The following is a 23,312-nucleotide window of genomic DNA, read 5'->3' as shown; positions in this document are numbered from 1 at the left end:
TTATATTACCTTGGCAGTCAATGACAAAAAAATTAATTAATGCTGCTGTGTGAGTTTTTCTAATACAATGGTTGAGAGAGTGACAGCAAATTTGACATCTATTTCGACCAACGTAATCAATCTCTCTATATTTATTTCCTCATTTGGAAAGTCGTTTTGTTGTTTTTGTGTGTGTCCCTTTAAATGCAAATGAGCTGCTGCCTCCGACCCCCTTTCCAGAAGAGGGCGGAGCTTTAACAGCTCGCGCTTCAGTTGCTCAACAACAACAAAGCTGGAGAATCTCACGCAGCCTAAATGACGATTGTCAGTAACGGCGTTCAGCCTTACATTGTTCAAACCAGAGTCAGACACTGATGGAGAGACTCAGGAAGAAGTTACAACTTTTAGAATGCATCTGGACATTTCTGAATGGTTAGTGGATAAATTTATGTAGTTGCTGCGGAGTTGATTCAACTCATTGACTAGCATGTACCATCATGTTAATCTTTTGTGCAAATCCAGCGTTGAATAGCCAGTGTTGGGTGTAATTCATACAGTAATTAATTACTGTAATTTAATTACTTTTAATGTAAGCTTCTCCCTTTAAATACTTTGGTGAGTTCAAGAATAATTTATGCTCTTTATGTGAAAGAATTAAAAGAATAGTTTCATGTCTATCCTTGTATTGTTCAGTCAAGGCTGGATTTAGAAAGTAATTACTATTAAGTAATGCAAAACTTTTAGAGTTGTAATTAGCAAAGAAATCTAGTTACACTGTTTAAGATGTAATTAGTAGCTTAATTCCTTTTTTTTTTTTTTTTTTTTAGAGTAATTTACCCAACACTGGCAATAACAGAGAATGCATAGAAAAGAACTGTAGAGATTGTGCATTATTGCCTAATACAGATGGATCTTTCAAAACTGCATTAACACAGATGATCAGCAGGGGTCAGTGGTGTTTAGAGATTAAAGCACACATCAGACATTTCTGAACATCTTTGAAACTAGAGTTCACATTATCATTTTATTATTATTATTTTCAGTATTGCATTCAGCTGTACATTTAATTTGTTTATCATTTTTCTATAAAATCCATCATTTCAGTCAGTGCTGTGTGAACATCTGCTGGAACTGTTCATGCATGTGAAAACCAGCTGAGCAACATTCTTATTTATGGTAAAAAGCTGTTGGAATATTACATGAGCAGAATTCTGAGGAGATCATATATCATATTTGGATCTGTGTACAATAAATTTGCTGGCTGTTAGCTGGTTTCATACCATTTGGCCCAAAATTAATTTCTATCCTCCTCAGAGTCGAACCTAGCCCCTATTGATAATTATTCAGTGTAATATAATACTTATGGTGTTATATACTAACAACAGTGTTACAAGAGAAAGACAATGTGATAGCAGTGTTAAATAGTGCTATTCACACTATTTTTGTTTGATTTAAAGCATGTAAAAGTTTTTTTTTTTTTTTTTAATGAATCATTATCCAGTCTCCTGTGTAGAAATGTTTAGCTGAATTTCCAAGCACATTTAAAAAAATAAATAAATCTATGAAAGTTGATGGGAACAACATGACCTACCTGACCTTACCTTTACTTTGTGGGCATGATGTAGTTTTACTATATAAAATTTCATTAATAGATTTTTAAAATTTAATTTAAGACACATAAAATCTTATATAATTTTGTTATTGTAATGTTGTAAGAAGTTGAATTGTATAGTATGTTTGGCATACAATGGCAGATTGCCGTTTTCACAAATTCATGTTTTTGTAGTTTACACAGAGACTATAACAGTATAGTTTTCAAACATTTGTGTTTTCAGGTCCCCAAAATGCCATTGTTATTTAAATGAACAGCCAAAACGCATAAAAACGGTTTCTGTTTTTAGTTGAAAATGGTGTCGTGTTGTTACACCTGTCAGCTGCTGATTCCATTATGTACCAGCAGATGGCAGCCTTGTCCCTTACTTTCTCTATCGGCTCTGTTATTCCTGGACTCCATTTCCCAGAACCCACTGCTCATTATTAGTTTGCTGGTTTCGGCTGGGGGGGGAACACATTTCATGTGTTCTGAATTATTTAAACTGTTAAAGAGTTGGATTCTCATGTTAAACATGGCCAAAGTTTCGAAACTCGAGTTGGACGTATGACGGAGTATTTCTGTGCCAAAAATACTCTTCCAAATCCTCACGAACTTCGGGGGGGTTTTTTTTCGAGTATGGGCCTGTGTTATGTAAACGGGGGCGGAATTCCTTGTACGGGCACTTCTCCCGGAAGAGTGCGCACGCACATGTCGACCAGAGCGAGAGAGGAAGAGCACGCCCATCAACGTGTGTTCGGCTTTACGGAAGTCGTCGGCAGCGCTGCACAGGTCACAGGACTTTACAAAATCAACAATGTCACCAAAGAAGTGTGTTTTTGGTTGTGAGGGAAAGATAACTTTGCTTCCCAAAGAACCCAGCCTTAAGTGGAGCTGAGAGTTTTGTGCTCACACATTACATTGAGGCGCTCTCGATATTTGTTATTAAAATAACCATAGAAACTGATAGTTGCAATCACTTTTTTATTGGTTAAAATGAATGGAGAGTATCTCAAGTTTTTCCATGGCTGCGCGAGCCCTCAGAATCGGCGCTTATGGTTTCATAAACAAGGCCCAGTTCTACGCTGGATTTACAGATCATTTGAAACTGAAAGATGGAGCGGTCACAGCGGTTATGATCCCGGTCACAACAGGTGGCGAGTAAAACTGCATCAAATGTCTGTTTTGTTAGCAATCGGTGCGTAAGTGCATATAATGTAAACGATACGAACATAGTGAATTTATAAATCATCATTCACTATATGCTATATTCACTATAGTGATTTAAAAGTTATCCATGGATAATGCGATGGTGTATTGCGTGTGTTTAAATATATTTGTTTAGCTGACCATTGATAGCTTGCAGCCGATCTCTACACAAAAGCTGCACGTGCTTGTGACAGCTCGTCACTCTATCTCTGCTCACACGACATGCCTCCAGGTGTTCGGCTGTTTTTGGAAAGACTTGGTACAGCGTATGTATCTTTTATACATACGATAAAACTAAAGACTTTTCGGCGATATGAAGGATGCTATACTTCTATATAGGTACTTAAGATTAACATGAGATAGGCAGAAACTGTGTTTCTGCCAATCTCATGCAGTCTCTTTGTTTCTTGGAGTTCTCGTTCCTGTCTACCTCTGTGGATGTTATGTGTTTGGACTGATAATATGTGCTTTGACCCTCTGCCTGGTATGGACTATGACTTTTGGAGTATACTTGTAAATAAACTGCATTTGGATCCTCACTCTCTGCTGAATGCTGTTTCCACCACCAAATCATTACAGAAGACTTCATCATTATGGATCCTGCAGTTGAACTAGTCCGTATGCACTAAGATGACCTCACACTTGAAGAACACATTCAGAGTTTCCTGGACATTGCAAATGTTTCTGAAATACCGGATTATGCACTCATAGACTTTTTCTGTTACGGGCTTAACCCTCCTCTTAAGGATAAGTTCATTTGTGATGCTCCTCGAAGTTTGTTTAGTGACTTTCCGGATTATGCGTTGTGGTTAAGCTGTGCTTAAATGCTTTTTGGGGGGGAGCTATGGGAGACAAGCTCCGATGGTCACAGAGCTTGGCCAGCGTTTTCCCTTCGTGCCCACTCTAATGTTGGCAATACATGTGCTCACAACGCTCACCAGCACAGTTACATCAAAACCACCAGCCGTCAGAACCGTCAGCCGTCAGCGTAATCACATCAGAACTGGCAGCCATCAGCCATGCCTGAGCCGCCAGCAGTCAGAATCGCAAATCCAAAACCTCCAGTTAAGAAGGACGAGACCTTACGGTCTTCAGCCATCACGGACACCATTCCTGTGTTCCCAGGTGTCGTCGACGCTGTGATTGAGGACGCCAAGGCATCCTATGCACATTGGGGCTTGATATCAAATTTGGCGGATCCATCTCTGAGAACGGTCAGAAAAGCCAGCTTTCCTAAGCCGTTATCATCTAATATTTCTACTGCTGTTTCACTGGTTCCCGAGTTCATCTGGCCTTCCTCTGTGCTTTCAATGATGGCAGTGGTGCTATGTTGTGTTTGGTTGACATTTGTCAAAACTGCTTTGAACATGACTGCTGCACATAATTCAGACTATTTTCCTGTTCCTAAGTCTGTTCCTGAGCCAGTCCTAGTTTGCAGATCTGTTCCTGAGCCTGAGTCCGTTCCTGAGCCTGTTTGAGTCTATGAATCTGTTCCTAAGTCTGTTTCTGAGCCTGTTCGAGTCTATGAATCTGTTCCTGAGCCTGTTCGAGTCTATCAGTCTGTTCCTGATTCTGTTCCTGAGCCTGTTCGAGTCTATGAATCTGTTCCTGTCAATAAGCCAAGCCTGACGCCAAGCCTACTCCTGAGGTCAGTTCAGATCTTGTACCTCCTTTTGAATACTGCCTTGTGTCTACGTTAGTTAACTCTGCCACTCCAGTCACTATTATGGATGTCAAGTGTTTATGTCTTGTCAGCTTTGAGAAGTCTGCCTGGCCTTGGTTTGCTGTTGATTCTCCTTGGGATTTTCTGGTCCTGTCTTCCTGGCTTTAGTGGTTGTCAGCTCCGCCCTGGAGACCTTCTGTCCAGCGGCCTTGTCCATGGTCATTTGCTGTCCAGCATGCTTCGCCTTGGCCATCCCCGGCTTTACGATCTCCCCACATCCAGCTTGCTGGTCTCTGGCTCTTGCTTGTCCTCCTGTGTCCGTTTCTGCTCCACGGACTTGGCCCACCTTCTGCCCCCGGATCTGCCTCCGCCGCCGGTTCTTCTGTGTTGGAGCGTCTGGAAGCCACTCCTTCAAGGAGGGGCCATGATACACCTGTCAGCTGCTGATGCCATTATGTACCAGCAGATGGCAGCCTTGTCCCTTTATAGACTGTTATTCCCAGACTCCATTTTCCAGAACCCACTGCTCATTAGTTTACTGGTTTCAGCTGTGTCTTGTTAATCATATCATTACCCTGTCTATTTAAATGCATTTTTTCAATATGAAGTTTCATTTGGTTTTCATGATGGTCAGCATTCTTGCATTCTTGTTCCTGTCTACCTCTGTGGATGTTATGTGTTTGGACTGCAACATGTGCTGTGACCCTCTGCCTGGTATGGACTATGACTTTTGGAGTATACTTGTAAATAAACTGCATTTTGATCCTCACTCTCTGCTGAATGCTGTCTCCACCACCAAATAATTACACATGTAAATAGTACAGAGCCCTTAAAGGGTCCTTTGCCAAAATAAAAAATACAGACTTTCATGTGTGTAGGAGAAACTTTTCACGTGCGCATTCAAAATTGCTCACGCGTTACAATTTCCAGTTTATGTATGTGCCAGAGAAACAAGCACTCATCTTTAGAATTGTCTTTGAACTTTTCTTTTTGCGGTAGCTCTGCATATTTCTATGGCATCACTGTCGATGAGCAATTAGCTAAATTAGTAGATTTACTTATAGAGTTAACAAAAGTTATCATGGGCATTGTAATGTTTGAAGCAGATGTCATAAATGTCAGTAGACGGGGGAATTTTAAAATGAGTGATTCTTTCATAAATCCTTAAGATCTTACCTTCATGCTGTAGAATGAAGGGTGGGACTACATAAGGTCTATACTATTTCCTTTGTGCTTCACTGCCATTTTACTATGAAGAAAACGAGAGTATAGATGCACATTAATAAAGATCTATTTGCTCAAATTTTGGCTTTTGTTAGGGTAGTATACCTCTAACATCACAGCCTTATGTCTGTTTTAACGCATCCTCTGTAACGGCCCAAGAAACCAAACTGTGAAATGGGCTGATGGCACAATATGGCTGTGTGCATTGTCCTATCTGCCAAGATCAAGGGTACATAAAAGACTGATACAGTAAAAAGTGGGAGTGCCCCAACGAAGACTTAGAGAAACTGAGAGGCCGCAGCAATCTGCTTGGTCTAGGTACACGAGTGGTGATCCTGCTAGTGTTCAGGGGCAGAGCTTTCGTGTCCAAAGACAAAATTCTGCTACACATCCCCAGAGGAGTTCTCAGTCCCAGGAGGGAGGTCAACGGAGAAACTCACGGAGGGGTGCAGGACGTGACTGCGGGCCTGCATAGGGGTCAGGGACCGGCCGTTGACTGTTCCTTCCAACTTTTGCTGGCCAGTTAAGAGAAAGTGGTCTCAGACCCCTGGGTTTTATCCACAATAGCTCTTGGGTATCAGCTGCAGTTTTGATGCTCCCCTTCAGGGGTCCGAATGACCATCGTCAAGGACCCACTATTTGAGCCCGTATTGAGGGAAAAAGTACAGTCTTTTACAAAAAGGAGCAATCTCAAAGGTGCCCTTCAATGAACAGCAGACTGGGTTTTATTCAACCTATTTCATAATTACTAAAAAAAAGATGGTGGTCAATGTCCCGTTCTCATATTCAGGCTCCTCAACCAATATTTACAAATTCTTCCATTCAAAATGATTCATACAAACATGGTAAAGCAGTCCACAAGTGCAGGAAAATGGTTCACATCCCTAGATTTAAAAGATGCCTATTTTCACATTCCAGTTTGTCCAGAGCACAGGGCATTCCTCTGATTTTCGTTTTAAGGCCAAGCCTTTCAGTTCTGGGTTCTACCATTCGGCCTGTCATTGGCACCAAGAGTCTTTATTTGGGTGGTTTCAGCCGCCCTAGCTCCCCTTCATTTGCGTGGCCACGGCTTTCCTCGCTGAGAGCAATCCACATCCCGGGTGTGGCAAACAGACCGGCCAACATTCTGAAGTTCCGCTTCTGGGGTCATGGGCATGACTTTGTTTACATAAGGTCTCAAGAGAAGGTGGAACAAAGGTTATCATTCTATTTAGATCATAGTGATGGATATCCTTCGGTATCACAGATCCACAGTTACATCCATAACTCATGATATTTTTTATTCAATTCCGATTCTGTGCATTAGTGGGCATGAAGTGGAGTCACGTGCTATCAAGGCTCCGCCCACACTCCCACAGAATAGTTTAGTACAGTTTACTGCAGAACAACTCATTATATCAGTGTGAAATAAAGAGTTATGGAAATTTAGAAGTTAAAGATAAAGCTTCATTCTCCTCCCGAAAATCCCCCAAAAAGTCTGTTGGTGCCTCAGTGACTACTTCACTCAGAGAAGCTGTCAATCTCAGCTGTCAATCATGATGTCACACCCCCATTTTTATAGCATCAAATAACTAACTAAAACCAAACTTATTTTAAAAAACGAACACTTGAACTTACATCAGCGTGATGAAAACTACATAAAATGTCAAAAAACATCTTTGGAAAAAAAATGATATGAAGTGTAATTTAATTGTTTAGTTTGTCTCATGTCCCATTACATTACATGGAGAGGGCGGGGTTTATGACCTATACTGGGACCAGCCACCTGGGGGTGATCGAGACGCTTTGTCTTCACTTTTCAGGACTTGTGCGTAGGGCTGTGCAATATGGACAAAATAATCATATTGCGATTTATTTAATGAATATTGCAATTGTAAAATATAAATTTATAAAAAATATAAATAAATTAATAAATAAAATTGCAGTCTTATGCGATTTAGAAATGGCATGTGCTCAAATCGCGATTGTTTTGCGATTGCGATTAATTGCGATTGCGATTAATTGCACAGCCCTACTTGTGCGGCACACTTGGGTTTGCCCTTACTCACCCAAACTTGTCAACAAGGCTACTTTATGCAAATGCAAGTGCATTAGCAGGTAGTTGTGAATCACAGGAGTTTCATATATGAGATGAGGACGTGGCAGCCGGTGATGAGGCCAAAACCAGCACATCTAGTGCAAGTAGGCTCTCAGCTGTTTCTTGTTTTAATATTATAAAGCGACGAGAATACTTTCTGTGTGCCAAAAAAAAAAAAAAAAAAGACTTTTCAACAATATCCAGTGATTTCAAAACACTGCTTCGAAGCTTTACGAATCTTTTGTTTCGAATCAGTGGTTTGAAGCACCAAAGTCACATGATTTCAGTAAACTAGGCTTCGTTTACGTTATTCGAACCACAGCTTCATGAAGCAGTGTTTTGAAATCGGACTTCACTAGATATTGTTGAAAAGTCGTTATTTTGTTTTTTTGGTGCACAAAAAGTATTCTCGTCGCTTTATAATATTAAGGTTGAACCACTGTAGTCACATGAACTGTTTTAAATATGTCTTTAGTACCTTTCCGGATCTTGAAAGGTTCAGTGACATTGCTGGCAATAGAGGCCTCACTGAGCCATCGGATTTCATCAAAAATATCTTATTTTGTGTTCCGAAGATGAACGAAGGTCTTACGGGTGTGGAACGACATGAGAGTGAGTAATAAATGGCATAATTTTCATTTTTGGGTGAACTAACCCTTTAAGTGTTGAGGAATAGTGCATCGTTCAGTTCAATGTGAGTAAAATACTTAAGTACTGGTAAAATCAGATACTGTAAGTTTTACTCAAGTTTGGAATTGGTGACTTGTAACTTGGGGTCATTTTTGCTGTAAGGTATCTGTCTTTTACCTAAGCAGAGTTTTCAGGTACTCTTTACACCTTTGGTTTATTGTTAATAAAGGTGACTGTTGCACATAGATCCTGCCTCTACTCTCCCTTGCTGCAAACAGCTGTGACAGAGATAGGCCAAAATTTCTAATTTTTCCCTCTTTTTCTATTCTTAATCTTTGATAACTTGTAACCTGTGTTGAAACGAGGCCTTATTTTCTAACATCAAAAGGAATGAGGAAGAGAAAAAATGAGGCAGGTGCTGCTTTCACAGCTGTGAGAGACGTTTGCTCTGTCCAGGTGAACGTGACGTCTATCCTTCATAGACCTGCTCTGTTTCTCACTTGCTATGAATGAAAAGCTCCAGCGGCGCTGCACAGCATGAACAAATAAACATTTGTGTCTGACAGTCTCATCCGTGCTTTGAATTCAGCTAAATCTCAGTTTATTGCATTCACGCGCCACTCTCCTTCCTTGAGACATGACAGGAATACACAAGAGTGTATGAATGGAGCTTCTTTCTCCAAAGTGGATTATTATAACTCTACCTGAATAACTGACGGGTGATAGGATTGTCAGTCACTTATATATTCACAAACCTCAAATATGGATGCAGGAGATGAACACTGTCTGCAAACGCCCTTGATGATTAAGCAGGTCATTAGAGGGATTAACCAAAGTGATTAGCATGCAGAAAAACATGCAAATTAAAATCCTACTATGTTATTTTGCTAAAACATCCAAACTTATTTTATTTTTGAAAATGGTGACAAGTGCAAACAGAACAAGTCTACTTGAATATTTTGTAGTATTTTTTTTATTTTTGAGAGAGAGACAGAACTATATACATCCAGGAATGTGACATAAAGTATAATTGTTTTCACATATATGTGTATATATATATATAATATATATATATACAGATTTCTGTATATTAGGAATTACAAATAGAAGTTTGATTATGATTATTACTGTTATTATTAATTTAAAACAAATCAGCCATTTTTCATTTTTCCAGTCTTTCTTTAGATTAACAGAAAAGTGATCCTCTCCATCATATGAATATCTGTGGTCACATCTAGCCATTTGTCTAATGTTCGTCTTTCTCCTGTTGTGTTTATTTACGTTAATGCTTTCTTAATGATCGCCAAAAACATTAATTATTTATCTGTAAATGCTATCAGGACATACAGCTGAAATACAGTAGCCCTATTCTTAAAGAGACAGTTCACCCAAAAATGAAAATTATCCCATAATTTACTCATCCTCAAGCCATCCTAGGTGTATATGACTTTCTTCTTTCAGCCAAACACATTCTGAGTTATTTTTAAAAGTATCCTGGCTCTTCCAAGCTTTATAATAGGAATGGATGGCGCCATTTTTCAAAGCCCAAAAAAGCACGTCCATCCATCATAAAAGTAATCCATACGGCTCAAGGGGGTTAATAAAGACCTTGTGAAGCAAAGTGATGCATTTTTGTTAGAAAAATATCCATAATTATAACTTTATAAACTGTAATCACTAGCTTCCTGTAACGTTTGTCCATGCGTTCACGAGAGAGAGTCGAGTTCCAGTGTATGATGTAGGATGTAGGAGTAGCATAAGCTTAGGTGAGAGTAGACGCCTCTTGCGGTTCAAACAAATAGAGCTGGGCAACAAACTCAAGCTCCTCTGACATTTCTCTTTAAAAACTCTCATTTTAGACTTCTAATTTGTGTCCGGTGTATTTTGGTGCAAATTGCCGGTGCTTTGGATGTGCTTTTTGGAGCTTCAAAATAATGGTACCATTCACTTCAATTAAAAAATCTTGGAAGGGCCAGGATATTTTTAATATAACTCTGATTGTGTTTGGCTGAAAGAAGAAAGTCATATACACCTAGGATGGCTTGAGGGTGAGAAAAATATGGGATGATTTTTATTTTTGGGTGAACTATCCCTTTTCGCACAAAACAAGGCGTCTGTGGATGTGAGTCTGAACCAAAGGCTGGTGGGGTGTGCATCCTGCACCACTTCACAGATGATGAGTGGAAGGATAATTTTAGAATGACACGACAGTCGTTTATGACAATATATTCAACAACAGCTTGTTCCGTGAGTCATACGTCATTATGTCATTTTTATATCATTGCACATACGCCAAACTTTTCAGTTTCCATTTTCAATTCGATTAAATGTTTAAGGGTTTAAACAACAACCCTTACAATCCAATTGAAATTTCATTCGGATTTGGCCAGTTCATTCTGATTGATGTGGTTATATGTGCATTTTTTTATACAGACTGTTCTACTAGTCTGATTTCAAATGGATTATTAGGTTCCAGGTAAATGCTGCTACTGACAAAAAAACTGAAGGCAAAGGTAGAAATATTCACAGAGATAAACATACAACATAACATACTTTACAAAATATGTACAACCCGAATTCTGAAAAAGTTGGGACGTTTTTTAAATTTGAATAAAATGAAAACTAAAAGACTTTCAAATCACACGAGCCATTATTTTATGCCCAAAATGAGCTCATTTCAAATTTGTTGCCTGCTACAGGTCTCAAAAAAAGTTGGCACGGGGGCAACAAATGGCTGAAAAAGCAAGAAATTTTGAAAAGATTTAGCTGGGAGAAAATCTAGCAACTAATTAAGTTAATTGATATCAGGTCTGTAACATGATTAGCTATAAAAGGGATGTCTTAGAGGGGCAGAGTCTCTCAGAAGTAAAGATGGGCAGAGCTGTGAAAGAATGCATAAAAAGATTGTGGAATACTTTAAAAACAATGTTCCTCAATGTCAAATTGCAAAGGCTTTGCAAATCTCTTCATCTACAGTGCATAACATCATCAAAAGATTCAGAGAAACTGGAGAAATCTCTGTGCGTAAGGGACAAGGCCGAAGACCTTTATTGGATTCCCGTGGTCTTCAGGCCCTCAGACAACACTACATCACTCATTGGCATGATTGTGTCAATGACATTACTAAATGAGCCCAGGAACACTTCCAGAAACCACTGTCGGTAAACACAATCCACTGTGTCATCTGCAGATGCCAACTAAAGCTCTATCATGCAAAAAGGAAGCCATATGTGAACATGGTCCAGAAGCGCCGTTGTGTCCTGTGGGCTTTATAATAGGAAAAGCCAGCGTCTCTGATGGTATGGGGGTGAATAAGTGCATACAGTATGGGCAGCTTGCATGTTTTGGAAGGCATTATGAATGCTGAAAGGTATATAAAAGGTTTAGAGCAACATTAAACAAAAAATATGTCAAAGACAACCACAAACTCTTCAGCAGCTGGACACCTATATCAGGCAAGAATGGGACCAAATTCCAACACCAAAACTCCAGAAACTCATAACCTCGATGCCCAGACATCTTCAAACTGTTTTGAAAAGAAGAGGAGATGCTACACCATGGTAAACCTGCCCCTGTCCCAAATATTTTGAGATCTGTAGCAGGCATCAAATTTGAAATGAGATCATTTTGTGCATAAAATTGTACAATTTCTCGGTTTAAACATTTGTTATGTTATCTATGTTCTATTGTGAATAAAATATTGGCTCATGTGATTTGAAAGTCATTTAGTTTTCATTTTATTCAAATTTAAAAAACGTCCCAACATTTCCAGAATTTGGGTTGTATTACAATTGCTGTCAAATGGAATTGCTCAGAACCCAGATTTACACTGCACATCAAGTGGCGACCCAACACAATGCCAGAAGTGTTTATTGTGCACAAATATTTAAAAAATGTCCTTAAAGAGACAATGACATCAGATTTGTTTTTTTTTCAGGGTGATACAACTGTCTTGATTATTAAAAAAGAAAGACTCATTAAAATAGTGATTGACTGATATGGATTTTTTGATGGCATTTCCAAGAATTTGATACGTTTTAAACTAGATTTTTAAAAAGTATTTTCTTTATCTTATCTTTCCACCGAAATTACCTGGAACAATTTGTCCCAGGAACTTTCTTCCCCAGACCTGTTGCTGTCTGTGTTTCCATCGTGGTCTAAAGTACCGTGAACATTAAGTCCTGTGATGTAGGACTGCGTAAAACTTTTCAGTTCCCGCTGGATTTCGTCCTCCGCATATAAGCTTAATAAAGCCTGAACCTCATCGTCGGTCCATTGGTCGTATTTTAAACTCCATTGTTGGTCGTTTATTTTAAACTCCATTATTGATTCGAATAGCAAACAACTATTACTGCACACACCGCAACAGACTTTTAAAATGGTGGTTGAAATAAAATGCTGTGTGGAGTCAACCAATCAAAATGCTGCGTGAACTCAACCAATCAGCATGTTCAGCACCCAAGTCCCACCCCTGAAAGTTCCTGAACTTCAAAAAGTACTACCTCGTGAGCAGGGACTTTCAGAGGGGGAACTTTTTCCCCATAACTTCATTTAGACCCTAGTTCCTGCAGTCGAAACACACCGAGTACCACCCTAAAGTCCCTAGTTATTGGGGAAAGTTCCTGCGGTGGAAACGCAGCTTTAGACACTATTATTTGTCCCTGACCCTAAAAATCGAACATTGAAATGTGTTAATATTACTATGAATAGTAATATAGATTGAATAGTAACATTTTGTAAATGCATAAATAACAGCAGAATGTGATTTACCAGCCTGACGCATGGGACAAATATTGTATTAGGCTAAGGAACACGCAGCCATTGAGTGCATTAACATGTTAATGAGATTTCATCTGCACTCTCCCCGATCCTTTCTGGTTTGTTTGTGTCTTGGAAGTGGAAGTCAGCGGAGTCACATTTCAAATCTTAAAAATGCGGTGGAAATGATTCACTATTGAAAAAAAAAAAAAAAAAGGCCAGTAATTTACACCTGTAACTGCAGGAACACGAGTGTCGGATTCAGATCAACATTAAAGAAAAGGCCTTCCTTTTAATCCACTTGACATTTCAGCTGAAGCTGGTCATCTTATTGTAATGTCATGCCGGCAAAGAAGACAAACAGTAAAAGGGAAAAGGCCATGCTATATAAGAGCATATCTTCGGAAGAAAATCTCATTCCATTGGAAGAGTCCTGCTTAGTCTTTCTCTCTTTCAGCTGTGAGCTCTTGTGTCATGATAATCATAGCTATGATGACAGCTACATGTTTAAAACCTGGCTGTCACCCTACCCGGCCTAGACTAGTTATGCTCAAATTCACCACACATGGCCATGGCCTCTCAGGGAAAGAGGATGAATAAGACATTGGGAGAGAAATTACTGTGGTTGTACCACCTCTGACAGCTCCTTGAATAAGGAATAGATCACTGCTGGAAAAAGCACTAATATTTCACCATATAAGCTCTGCACTGGCTTATAGCTTCATGCATATTAGAAAAGGGGCATAATTATTCCCAGATTTGATGAGTCTTATGCTTATGCTGTAAATGATCAAAGCCAGGAAATATGCAGAATACTTAAAATGTGAATTAGGAGTTTAGAAATGCTGGACTTTAAATTACCTCGTAAAAACGTAATGTGACTAATCCAACTGTCCATCTCAAAGGAAGCTTTTCCAGACTTTTCCATGTGGGACATAGTATAATCTAATATATTGTGTTGAATGCAACCAAATTTTTTGCGTATATAAATCAAGAGATTTTTGAATTTTGCTTGTGGTTTCACACAATTTTGTAACAAACAAACAATTATCAATTAATTAATAAATATTTTTTTCTATTGAATGTCAGGTATTGCGGACAGAACCCAAACGCAGTACAGCTGTGAGTTTCCAATAGATCTTTATTGACAAAAATGTAAACACAAAAAACAGGGCTTAAAACCAAAAGCCCAGACTTCAGCCAACAGGGCTGGAAAACAAAAGACCCATGGTAGGGCAAAACTAAAACAGAATTAAATCTAACAAAACAGAGAGATGGAAACAGACCGGTAACACACTTGACGGACCAACTGACAAGAACATAAGAGTTCACAAAATAGGACAGAAAACACAAAGGGAATAAATAGGGAATGAAATGAGGAGGGTAACGAGGGAGGACAGGTAGGATAAAATAAGCCAGTAAAGAGCTAACAAGAAGGGTGGGTTTAAGACAATAGACAGGAGAGCACATGGCAAATAGAAACAAACATGACAAGCCATGTCTTCACACCAGTCATGATAAAAAAAGTGCACATGGCCAGTAAACACAATCACAAGCCACGGGCTCAAAGAAAACATGACATCAACATGCAGCCTATGAGAGCACTCACCGACTGCCAGGATCCGAATACCATGCTCTGCACAAACAAAGCACGTGGACGAGAGAGCACACAGAAAAAGACAATACATGAGTGTCAGGCATTGGCTCACGTCGGCAGCGTCTTGGTCCAAAGTTGCCCTGACACACCAAACCGACGCTCAACAGTCGACTGCCAAGTAGCACGTCCGTTCTGCATGATGAAATGCCTTTCCGTACCAGAAGGTGGTAGTAGCTGAACAGCCAATCAGAATGATCAGATGGCCCGACTGACCGACGAGCTCCAACACCGATTCAACATGTCGAATCGGCTGAAAAAAGGCCGACGATAACCAACTTCAGCTGATGATGCGGAACACACTGAGAAAACTTAGTCGGCCGACAAACAAAAACTGCCCGATGGCCGACCGCAGGCTTGGTGTGTTCCTGCCTATAAGTGCACCTCAGGAAACACTATAAAAAAATAAATTATGTTTTATTAACAAAGTTCAGGAGGAACACATTCAAATGATCTAACTAATCATCACATAACTCCAACCAGCTGTCATCAATCAGCAATCAACATGTCTACCCAATCAGCATGAGTGGAGACCTATATATATAGGCAGTCAACTCACCTATGTTTTTTGACAGTTTTCAGCATTTGGCCCCGCCCTACGTTCCCAACATGTCCGCAATCGAGCTCATCCCGTCCAATGAAGAATATTTCATCCTCGAGAAATCTTTGCCACAATCCTCTGGCCGAGGAGCGATTATCCTCTGCCTTGCAGTGCCGCCGATCTCCCGGCGCTATCTCGCGGGCGTCAGCCCAAACAAATGGGTCCCAGCACAACGAGGCCTACCTTCGCCACCACGGGCGAAACAGCCGCAATCTCCTTCTGGGGCCGCCTTTCTCTACTTCGGCCCATTCAATCATTACTGCCGTAGAGAAACGGACAATAAGCCCTGCCGAGCACCAAGCTTGCGTCTGGAGCAATACCGTCCTCTTCCCGCGAATGAACGGGCCTTCCTCCAGGGTCAGGACGCCGCAGCAGGCCCTCAGTGAGCCGTGCCGCAGATTCAGCTCCAGCCAGCTCCATCTCTCCACCCCCGCCGGCTCTAACCAGTAAGAGCACAGCTCAAATCCTTCTGGTTTTCTGCCCCTGCCTGCTTCGCGTTCAGTCGCCAAATAACGAGCACAGTTCATGGTATCTGGATATTCGATTTCGATCGGGGAATTCACGTTTTAAACTGTTTCTACACAAATAATTTGCTGTTCTAACGAACGCGCTGTAGATCGCACATTAGGCGTGCAGTCATATCGCACGCACAGTCGCACACAGAATCAACAATGTCAACAAATTGATTAGAAACCGAGAGTTATAGCGTATATGTTTTTCTGTTTCGAAGTCATTTAAACCCACAGCTTCATCATTGGTAAAGAGACACTGCACAGATTGGTAGGACAATTCATACAAGTGTTCGTTCTCACTAAAAGCTTTCAAATAATCGTAATACCGTTACACTTCATCTGTATCTTTTTCAGAACGATAAGAAATCGGTAAGTAATGTAAAGATTCATAGACAGATGATGAAAATAATCTATGTTAAGGGTTCTTGCACAGTTTGGAAAAGTATAGTATTTTAATTTGAGTAATTGTTAAGTGATCCTTTAGTGATTGTTGAAAACTATTGAATAAACTCAAGGCGCACATTTTTATTATGCAAAGCTCTTTGTCTTTTACCATAAGCGAGTCTCTTTGAATGTAATTGAATGTGTGTGTGCGCCATGCAAACCAGCAACAGATAACGGAACAAACTATCAAATAAATCAGACTGTACTTTGCTGTTTGATCATCCAACATCAAACAATGATTACAGCATCAAACTGAAGTGTCAGAGGTGAATAGGCTTCTCATCATGTAAGTGTATGTTATCACTTTCAAGAAACTTATGAAAAAACAAGAGGAAATAAGAATATTACAAAACATTTAATAATCAATCTATCAGCCCGCATGATTCCAATTGACTAGATTAAAACCATGGGTCCAGCCACATCCATTGAATTTTGGGCATTAACTTGGATATAGTTCATTTCCAGGGCTTACTGCCCAAGGAAAAATCTGTAGGATATTTCTGATCTCGTCCACTTTTCTAGACAGTCTAAACTTTCCTGTGAACGTGAACTACTCTCTTTGCTCAGCCACTTAAACTTCATGATGCATTTAATCTTTCAAGGCCACACTAAAAGACAAACGTCGGCCCACCAGGCCCCACTCTCCTCCTCCCTCCGCTCAGCCACACACCATGGCTGTTCCTGGCACCGCTCACCACACAACAATGCCCTCCCCTCTCAACGAATGCCTTCCTCCTAGCGTGAGGTTGCCTTAGATAGCGGAGCAAGATAACACTTCTTTCTCCTTCCGCTGCCTTTTCCCCCACCAGTGGCCTACAGCTCTTTCAGAAGATCCTAGCGTGAGCTTGCCTCCGCTAGCGGCACAGGCCCAGATGGACTATTTTCCATCCCAGCTTTCCTCTTCCTTTACCTTCCCCGTTACAACCCAAGCCCCAGGGGCTGACCCAAGCGTGAGGCTGCCTCCGCAAAAAAACTTTGCCCCCAGAGCATTCCCCTCTTCTCTGCAACACAGATGCTCATACCACCAAATTCCATTGCTTTGGAATTGCACCCTGTCGCCAGCAACATCAGAGCACAGATTTTATTACAAACCCGATTCCAAAAAAGTTGGGACACTGTACAAATTGTGAATAAAAAAGGAATGCAATGATGTGGAAGTTTCAAATTTCAATATTTTATTCAGAATACAACATAGATGACATATCAAATGTTTAAACTGAGAAAATGTATCATTTTAAGGGAAAAATAAGTTGATTTTAAATTTCATGGCATCAACACATCTCAAAAAAGTTGGGACAAGGCCATGTTTACCACTGTGTGGCATCCCCTCTACTTTTTATAACAGTCTGCAAATGTCTGGGGACTGAGGAGACAAGTCGCTCAAGTTTAGGAATAGGAATGTTGTCCCATTCTTGTCTAATACAGGCTTCTAGTTGCTCAACTGTCTTAGGTCTTCTTTGTCGCATCTTCCTCTTTATGATGCGCCAAATGTTTTCTATGAGTGAAAGATCTGGACTGCAGGCTGGCCATTTCAGTACCCAGATCCTTCTTCTACGCAGCCATGATGTTGTAATTGATGCAGTATGTGGTCTGTCATTGTCATGTTGGAAAATGCAAGGTCTTCCCTGAAAGAGACGACGTCTGGATGGGAGCATATGTTGTTCTAGAACTTGGATATACCTTTCAGCATTGATGGTGCCTTTCCAGATGTGTAAACTGCCCATGCCACACGCACTCATGCAACCCCATACCATCAGAGATGCAGGCTTCTGAACTGAGCGCTGATAACAACTTGGGTTGTCCTTGTCCTCTTTAGTCCGGATGACATGGCGTCCCAGTTTTCCAAAAAGAACTTCAAATTTTGAATCGTCAGACCACAGAACAGTTTTCCACTTTGCCACAGTCCATTTTAAATGAGCCTTGGCCCAGAGAAAACGCCTGCGCTTCTGGATCATGTTTAGATATGGCTTCTTTTTTGACTTATAGAGTTTTAGCTGGCAACGGCGAAAAGACACGGTGGATTGTGTTCACCGACAATGTTTTCTGGAAGTATTCCTGAGCCCATGTTGTGATTTCCATTACAGTAGCATTCCTGTATGTGATGCAGTGCCGTCTAAGGGCCCGAAGATCACGGGCATCCAGTATGGTTTTCCGGCCTTGACCCTTACGCACAGAGATTGTTCCAGATTATCTGAATCTTTGGATGATATTATGCACTGTAGATGATGATAACTTCAAACTCTTTGCAATTTTGCAAAACTCCTTTCTGATATTGCTCCACAATTTTTCGCTGCAGCATTGGGGGAATTGGTGATCCTCTGCCCATCTTGACTTCTGAGAGACACTGCCACTCTGAGAGGCTCTTTTTATACCCAATCATGTTGCCAATTGACCTAATAAGATGCAAATTGGTCCTCCAGCTGTTCCTTATATGTACATTTAACTTTTCCGGCCTCTTATTGCTACCTGTCCCAACTTTTTTGGAATGTGTAGCTCTCATGAAATCCAAAATGAGCCAATATATACACAATGTTCATAGTGGCTTTTTGTTTTCCTCAGATGTTCGTAACTCACCATCACTTCCAGCTTCAATCGAAAAGTCCATCCCACAAACTTGGATTTATCAGTACTTGACAACGAAACCATTTCTTTCTTAATAAAGCAGAGCAAGACAGATCAAATGGAAAATGCCATTTCATCTACATTTTCAATCTTCCATCCAATCCACCAATCCAACCATACCAATCCCTCTTAGCCTATCTGCATTTCAGAAGCTCACATGCTAAACTCCCATCCGACCCACTTTTTCAGACGACTCCAATCACCTCGTCACACGTTTCTGGTTCCAAAGATACCTTATGTCGATTTTGCTCCAATCTGGCATCCCAGCAGAGCATGTCTCCAGCCATTCATTTCGTATAGGTGCAGCAACCACAGCTGCCCAAAAAGGCTTTCCCAGCAGATCCAAGCACTTAGCTGGTCATCGGAGGCTTTCAGAAGTTACATTTGCAGCAGCTCTGTTTTCTCTGGCAAATTCTACACCCCCACACCAATGTTTCTTTGGAAAATTTCTCCACTGCCGCAGCAGTGGTGTTCCTTCACGCTCCCACAGGAGCTCAGTTTCTTTAAAAATTTTCTCCACTGCCGCAGCAGTGATGCTCCCTCACGCTCCCGCAGGAGCTGTTTTCTCTGGCAAATTCTACGCCCCCGCACCAATGTTTCTCTGGAAAAATTTCTCCACTGACGCAGCAGTAGGTGCTCCTTCACGCCTCAGCTCCCGCAGGAGCTCACCTATGTGCAACTTTCCACAGCCGACTACCAGCGAGGCTCGCCTTTCTGATGCCATGATCAAACTCTCATGACGCAAGAAGCCCTCCCGATCCAGTGACTAACCCCTCCCTACGATTAGCACAATTTCAGCTTCGCACTCTGCAAGTTTTTGGGGGGTTATCAACATAATTTCCGGCTGCTGTCCCACGTTAGTTGCAACTTTTTGGGGGTAGTACTCTGGGTTCGGGCCAAATACCGAGCTCGGAGCCCTCTCCTCGGACATCACGCCAAATACGCATACTATTACTATCCGATATGCATACTATTAACTATCTGATTATTTGTAGGTGTGTGAATAATAATAAAATGCAGTTCATGACCCCTTTAAGATGTCAAATACTAAATTCAAAATGTTTATTTTTAAATTTTTTAAAATGTATACAATAAATAAATATTCTATAAGTCAAATATTCATTTAAGATCATGTTATTCAATTATCATTAATAATGCACCCTTCTAAATATAAGTCAGACAAACAAACAATAAATAATATAAATAAAAGTCAAATATTTAATTTGACTAATTAATTTTAAAAATACATTATATATATATATATATATATATATATATATATATATATATATATATATATATAAACATTTTTCTAAATAAATCATATGAAAAACAATAAATGAAATATAAATTAAATTAAATTATTTTTTTTCATTTATCTTATTTAAAAAGCACCTTTCTGAATAACACATTGTATCTTACATGAGAAATTTCTCATTTTAGTCTGCCAAATAATGGAAACATCAAATAAACAAGGTGAGATCACCACAGCAAACGGATTAATTTATGCATTTCGTCACCGGAGCTGTTCCAATAATAATATATTCCGCTGGAACTCCGCCGATGGTTGGACACAGTTACTGCCCATAACGGCTCCACCCAAGTTTGGTTGCCCAGCAGCGAATATCCGAATCGTACTATGGTGACGGTTGAGCTCATGAATATTAATTACGTAAATGGAACGCTCGGCCAGTAAGCCTGACTGGTAATCCTTAGCTTATGAATATTAATTAACACAAAGAGAGGATGCTCCACGTAACGTCAACATGACCTGTTTAATAATTCATTAGCTCAGCCAGTACAATAGTAGGATTCGTAATGTCGCTCCCCGGCAGAGTCATGGATGCTCAGTTGAACGCGAGGATCGAGAGTCGACCACATCGTAGGACTGGAAGCGGAGCTTGTGGGATTTATGAGACTCATTGCTAAATAGTTTATCTGACTAAAGCCGTGACAGCATCCACCCGGACTGGACCCGCGTGCAGAGACTGACGCATCACATCACATCGATGAAACAAAGCGTTTGTTTTGCGGAGCGCACTAGTGGAATCAAAATGTCAGATGCAGCTAGCGGTATTGGAGCTTACGGACGCCAATAGACCATTGTTATTGTTTTTATGCAAACGGATTGTCTGTTAACTGGGGACATGACGTTTAGGTGTACGCGTTTGATTTAAAATTTTTTGAAAGAGCCAATAAGTTGCGCGTGGACTTGAATGGATAGCAGGTGCATGAACGCATCACCTATAAATGGGATTCTTCACTCGTGGTTATTAGTGTTTAAGCTCCGGAACATAATATCTGATTATAAAGCAGCATTTATTTAATTTCAGTGCTTTTTTTCCTATCGCAGTGGGATAAGGTACCAGTCGCGTGATGTTCAAATTTACTGTTGCATACTAAATCAATACATCTACTCGAAATACGTATTTAATTAGATATTGTTACTTACATCAAGTGTCTTATGCATTGTTTATTTTTAATTATCTAGATATATACTGTTAAAAAAAAAAACAAAAAAAATCAACCCACTACATTTGCTGCCTTAATTTTGAAGTACATTCAAAGTGGTGCTAAAATCACTTATACTGTGCAGTGAGAAGTTCATTGCACATAATTGACCACTTTGAAGCTAATTATTCATAAAGAAAAGTAGAAATTAAATTATTGTTACGAGTTAAATGAATGGAAGCAAAGATGTAAGCAATTTTTACACTGTATATAATTATTTTTTGTGACAACATTTGTCATAATCTTATGTCAAATCAACTTAAATAAGTATTGTGGATCAGATAACATATTTTGAGTTTCTGTTGATTAAACCAATCACCTTCATTGTATTAACTCAATTTTTTTTTATTTTAATTAACTCAAAAAAGGCAACCAGGCAACTTACCTTTTTTAAGTTAAACCAACAATTCTATTTTTACAGCGTAAGATATACGTTATGATATGAGGCGGTTTCACGCTAAATATCGCATTTGTTAATTGATATGGCTAAGTTTATCGTGTTTGTTAATTGATATGGCTAAGTTACAGGTTTATAAGAATGGTTTATTGTTATCATGGCTATTTGAGATATCCCAACAAATCTAAAATGCATTTTGCACCTCATCCTAGCAAGGGGCAACTTTGCAACTGAGGGTTCTGCAGTTAGATTGTGTTGTTTTTTGTTAATTAAATTCAAAAACGTAGTGTTAAAAAGTTAGGCTGGTCATTTGAGCGAAAGCTTTAAATCCAGAGGATGATCCTCTCTGGAGTGGCTGGACTGCTGTCAGAGCGGCTTTCACAAGATTAACAGCCCTCTGCTCTTTTCTTTGCTTGTACGCCTACAAAAAACATTTTACTGGACTATTCTCCATTTTTACCTATTTTTAAAACTGGTTTATGGTAAATGGGACTTAAATGAAGATTTCCGGAGCAGCTGAAGTCACAAACAGTCTTGTTATTGATGCTTCTATAAGACTCAAGTAACTATACTTTAAATAATTCAGTGTTTTAAACGCACCAAACTGAGAAGCAGCATTTTTCTGCTGCAGTATTATGACATTGTGACATCAGGAATCTTTTTTTTTTTTTTTTTTTTTTGAAACGTGCCAAACTTAGAAGCAACTGACACCCGATTGTAAATATGACTTTGTGTCAGCGGAATTGATCAGAGATGTGAGTCTTATCTTTTAGATGCTGCAAACAAAGTGGCAGCTAAGACTGATTCTGCTGCTTTTTGGAGAAATATGACATTGTGACGTTACGAATTGAAGCGTGGCAAACTAGAAAGCAGCTCGGAATTTTATTCTGCTGCTGATGCAAATATGACATTGTGATTTCATAAATTTAGATGCAAAATAGACCGTATCTGAAGCTGCTGCAAATATGACATTGTGACATCAGGAGTCTGTCTGTGAAGCGCCAGACTGAGGAGCAGCTGACACTCTCTTTTTGCCGCTGCTGCTGATGATGCTGCAGCTGCGAAAATGCTGCGATTCCCTGTAAAGAAAATACGAAAGCAGTTCAAACTTCTGCTACTGCTGGTGCTGCTTACTTTTGCCGTGTGGTTTACATACCTGCATATCAACCAGGGCAAATCCATCAAACTCCACTTCAACTATGGGAAAGGTAAGATGTGAAATGTTTTAGGCTAATTTAATGTGTGAAGTGAGTTTATTGCTGTTGTAATTTTCTCTCTGAGGGTCTTTTTGAATATTCTTGTTATAAAGAACTAAAAGAAATGAAGCTACAGATGAGAATAAGAGCGAGATGAATAAAAGAACTGCTGAATTATCAATTTTATTATTAACTTTAATTAACAACTAGGGCACCAGCACTGATACTGACAGTACATCAGTGT

At 39.8% G+C, this 23,312-nt stretch overlaps 1 protein-coding gene across 2 annotated transcripts in view; it reads left to right on the top strand.

The window, feature by feature from the left end:
- The first annotated feature begins 284 nt into the window (after positions 1-284).
- b4galnt4a (beta-1,4-N-acetyl-galactosaminyl transferase 4a) overlaps positions 285-23,312 on the top strand; it is a 203,441-nt gene continuing 180,413 nt past the window's right edge. The window contains exon 1 of one of the 2 annotated variants that reach the window (XM_051884947.1): positions 285-411. In XM_051884947.1, coding sequence (XP_051740907.1) covers positions 354-411 — 58 coding nt within the window. In that variant the 5' untranslated portion in view covers positions 285-353. Of the gene's footprint in view, positions 412-20,785; positions 23,081-23,312 lie in introns of those variants that run through there. The other variant, XM_051884946.1, reaches the window with a different exon arrangement.

This window comes from Ctenopharyngodon idella, chromosome 24 (genome assembly GCF_019924925.1).
Source record: "Ctenopharyngodon idella isolate HZGC_01 chromosome 24, HZGC01, whole genome shotgun sequence".
NCBI lineage: Eukaryota > Metazoa > Chordata > Actinopteri > Cypriniformes > Xenocyprididae > Ctenopharyngodon > Ctenopharyngodon idella.
Note: the sequence above shows the minus strand (reverse complement) of the source record. Positions and strands in the feature narration are given on the sequence as shown.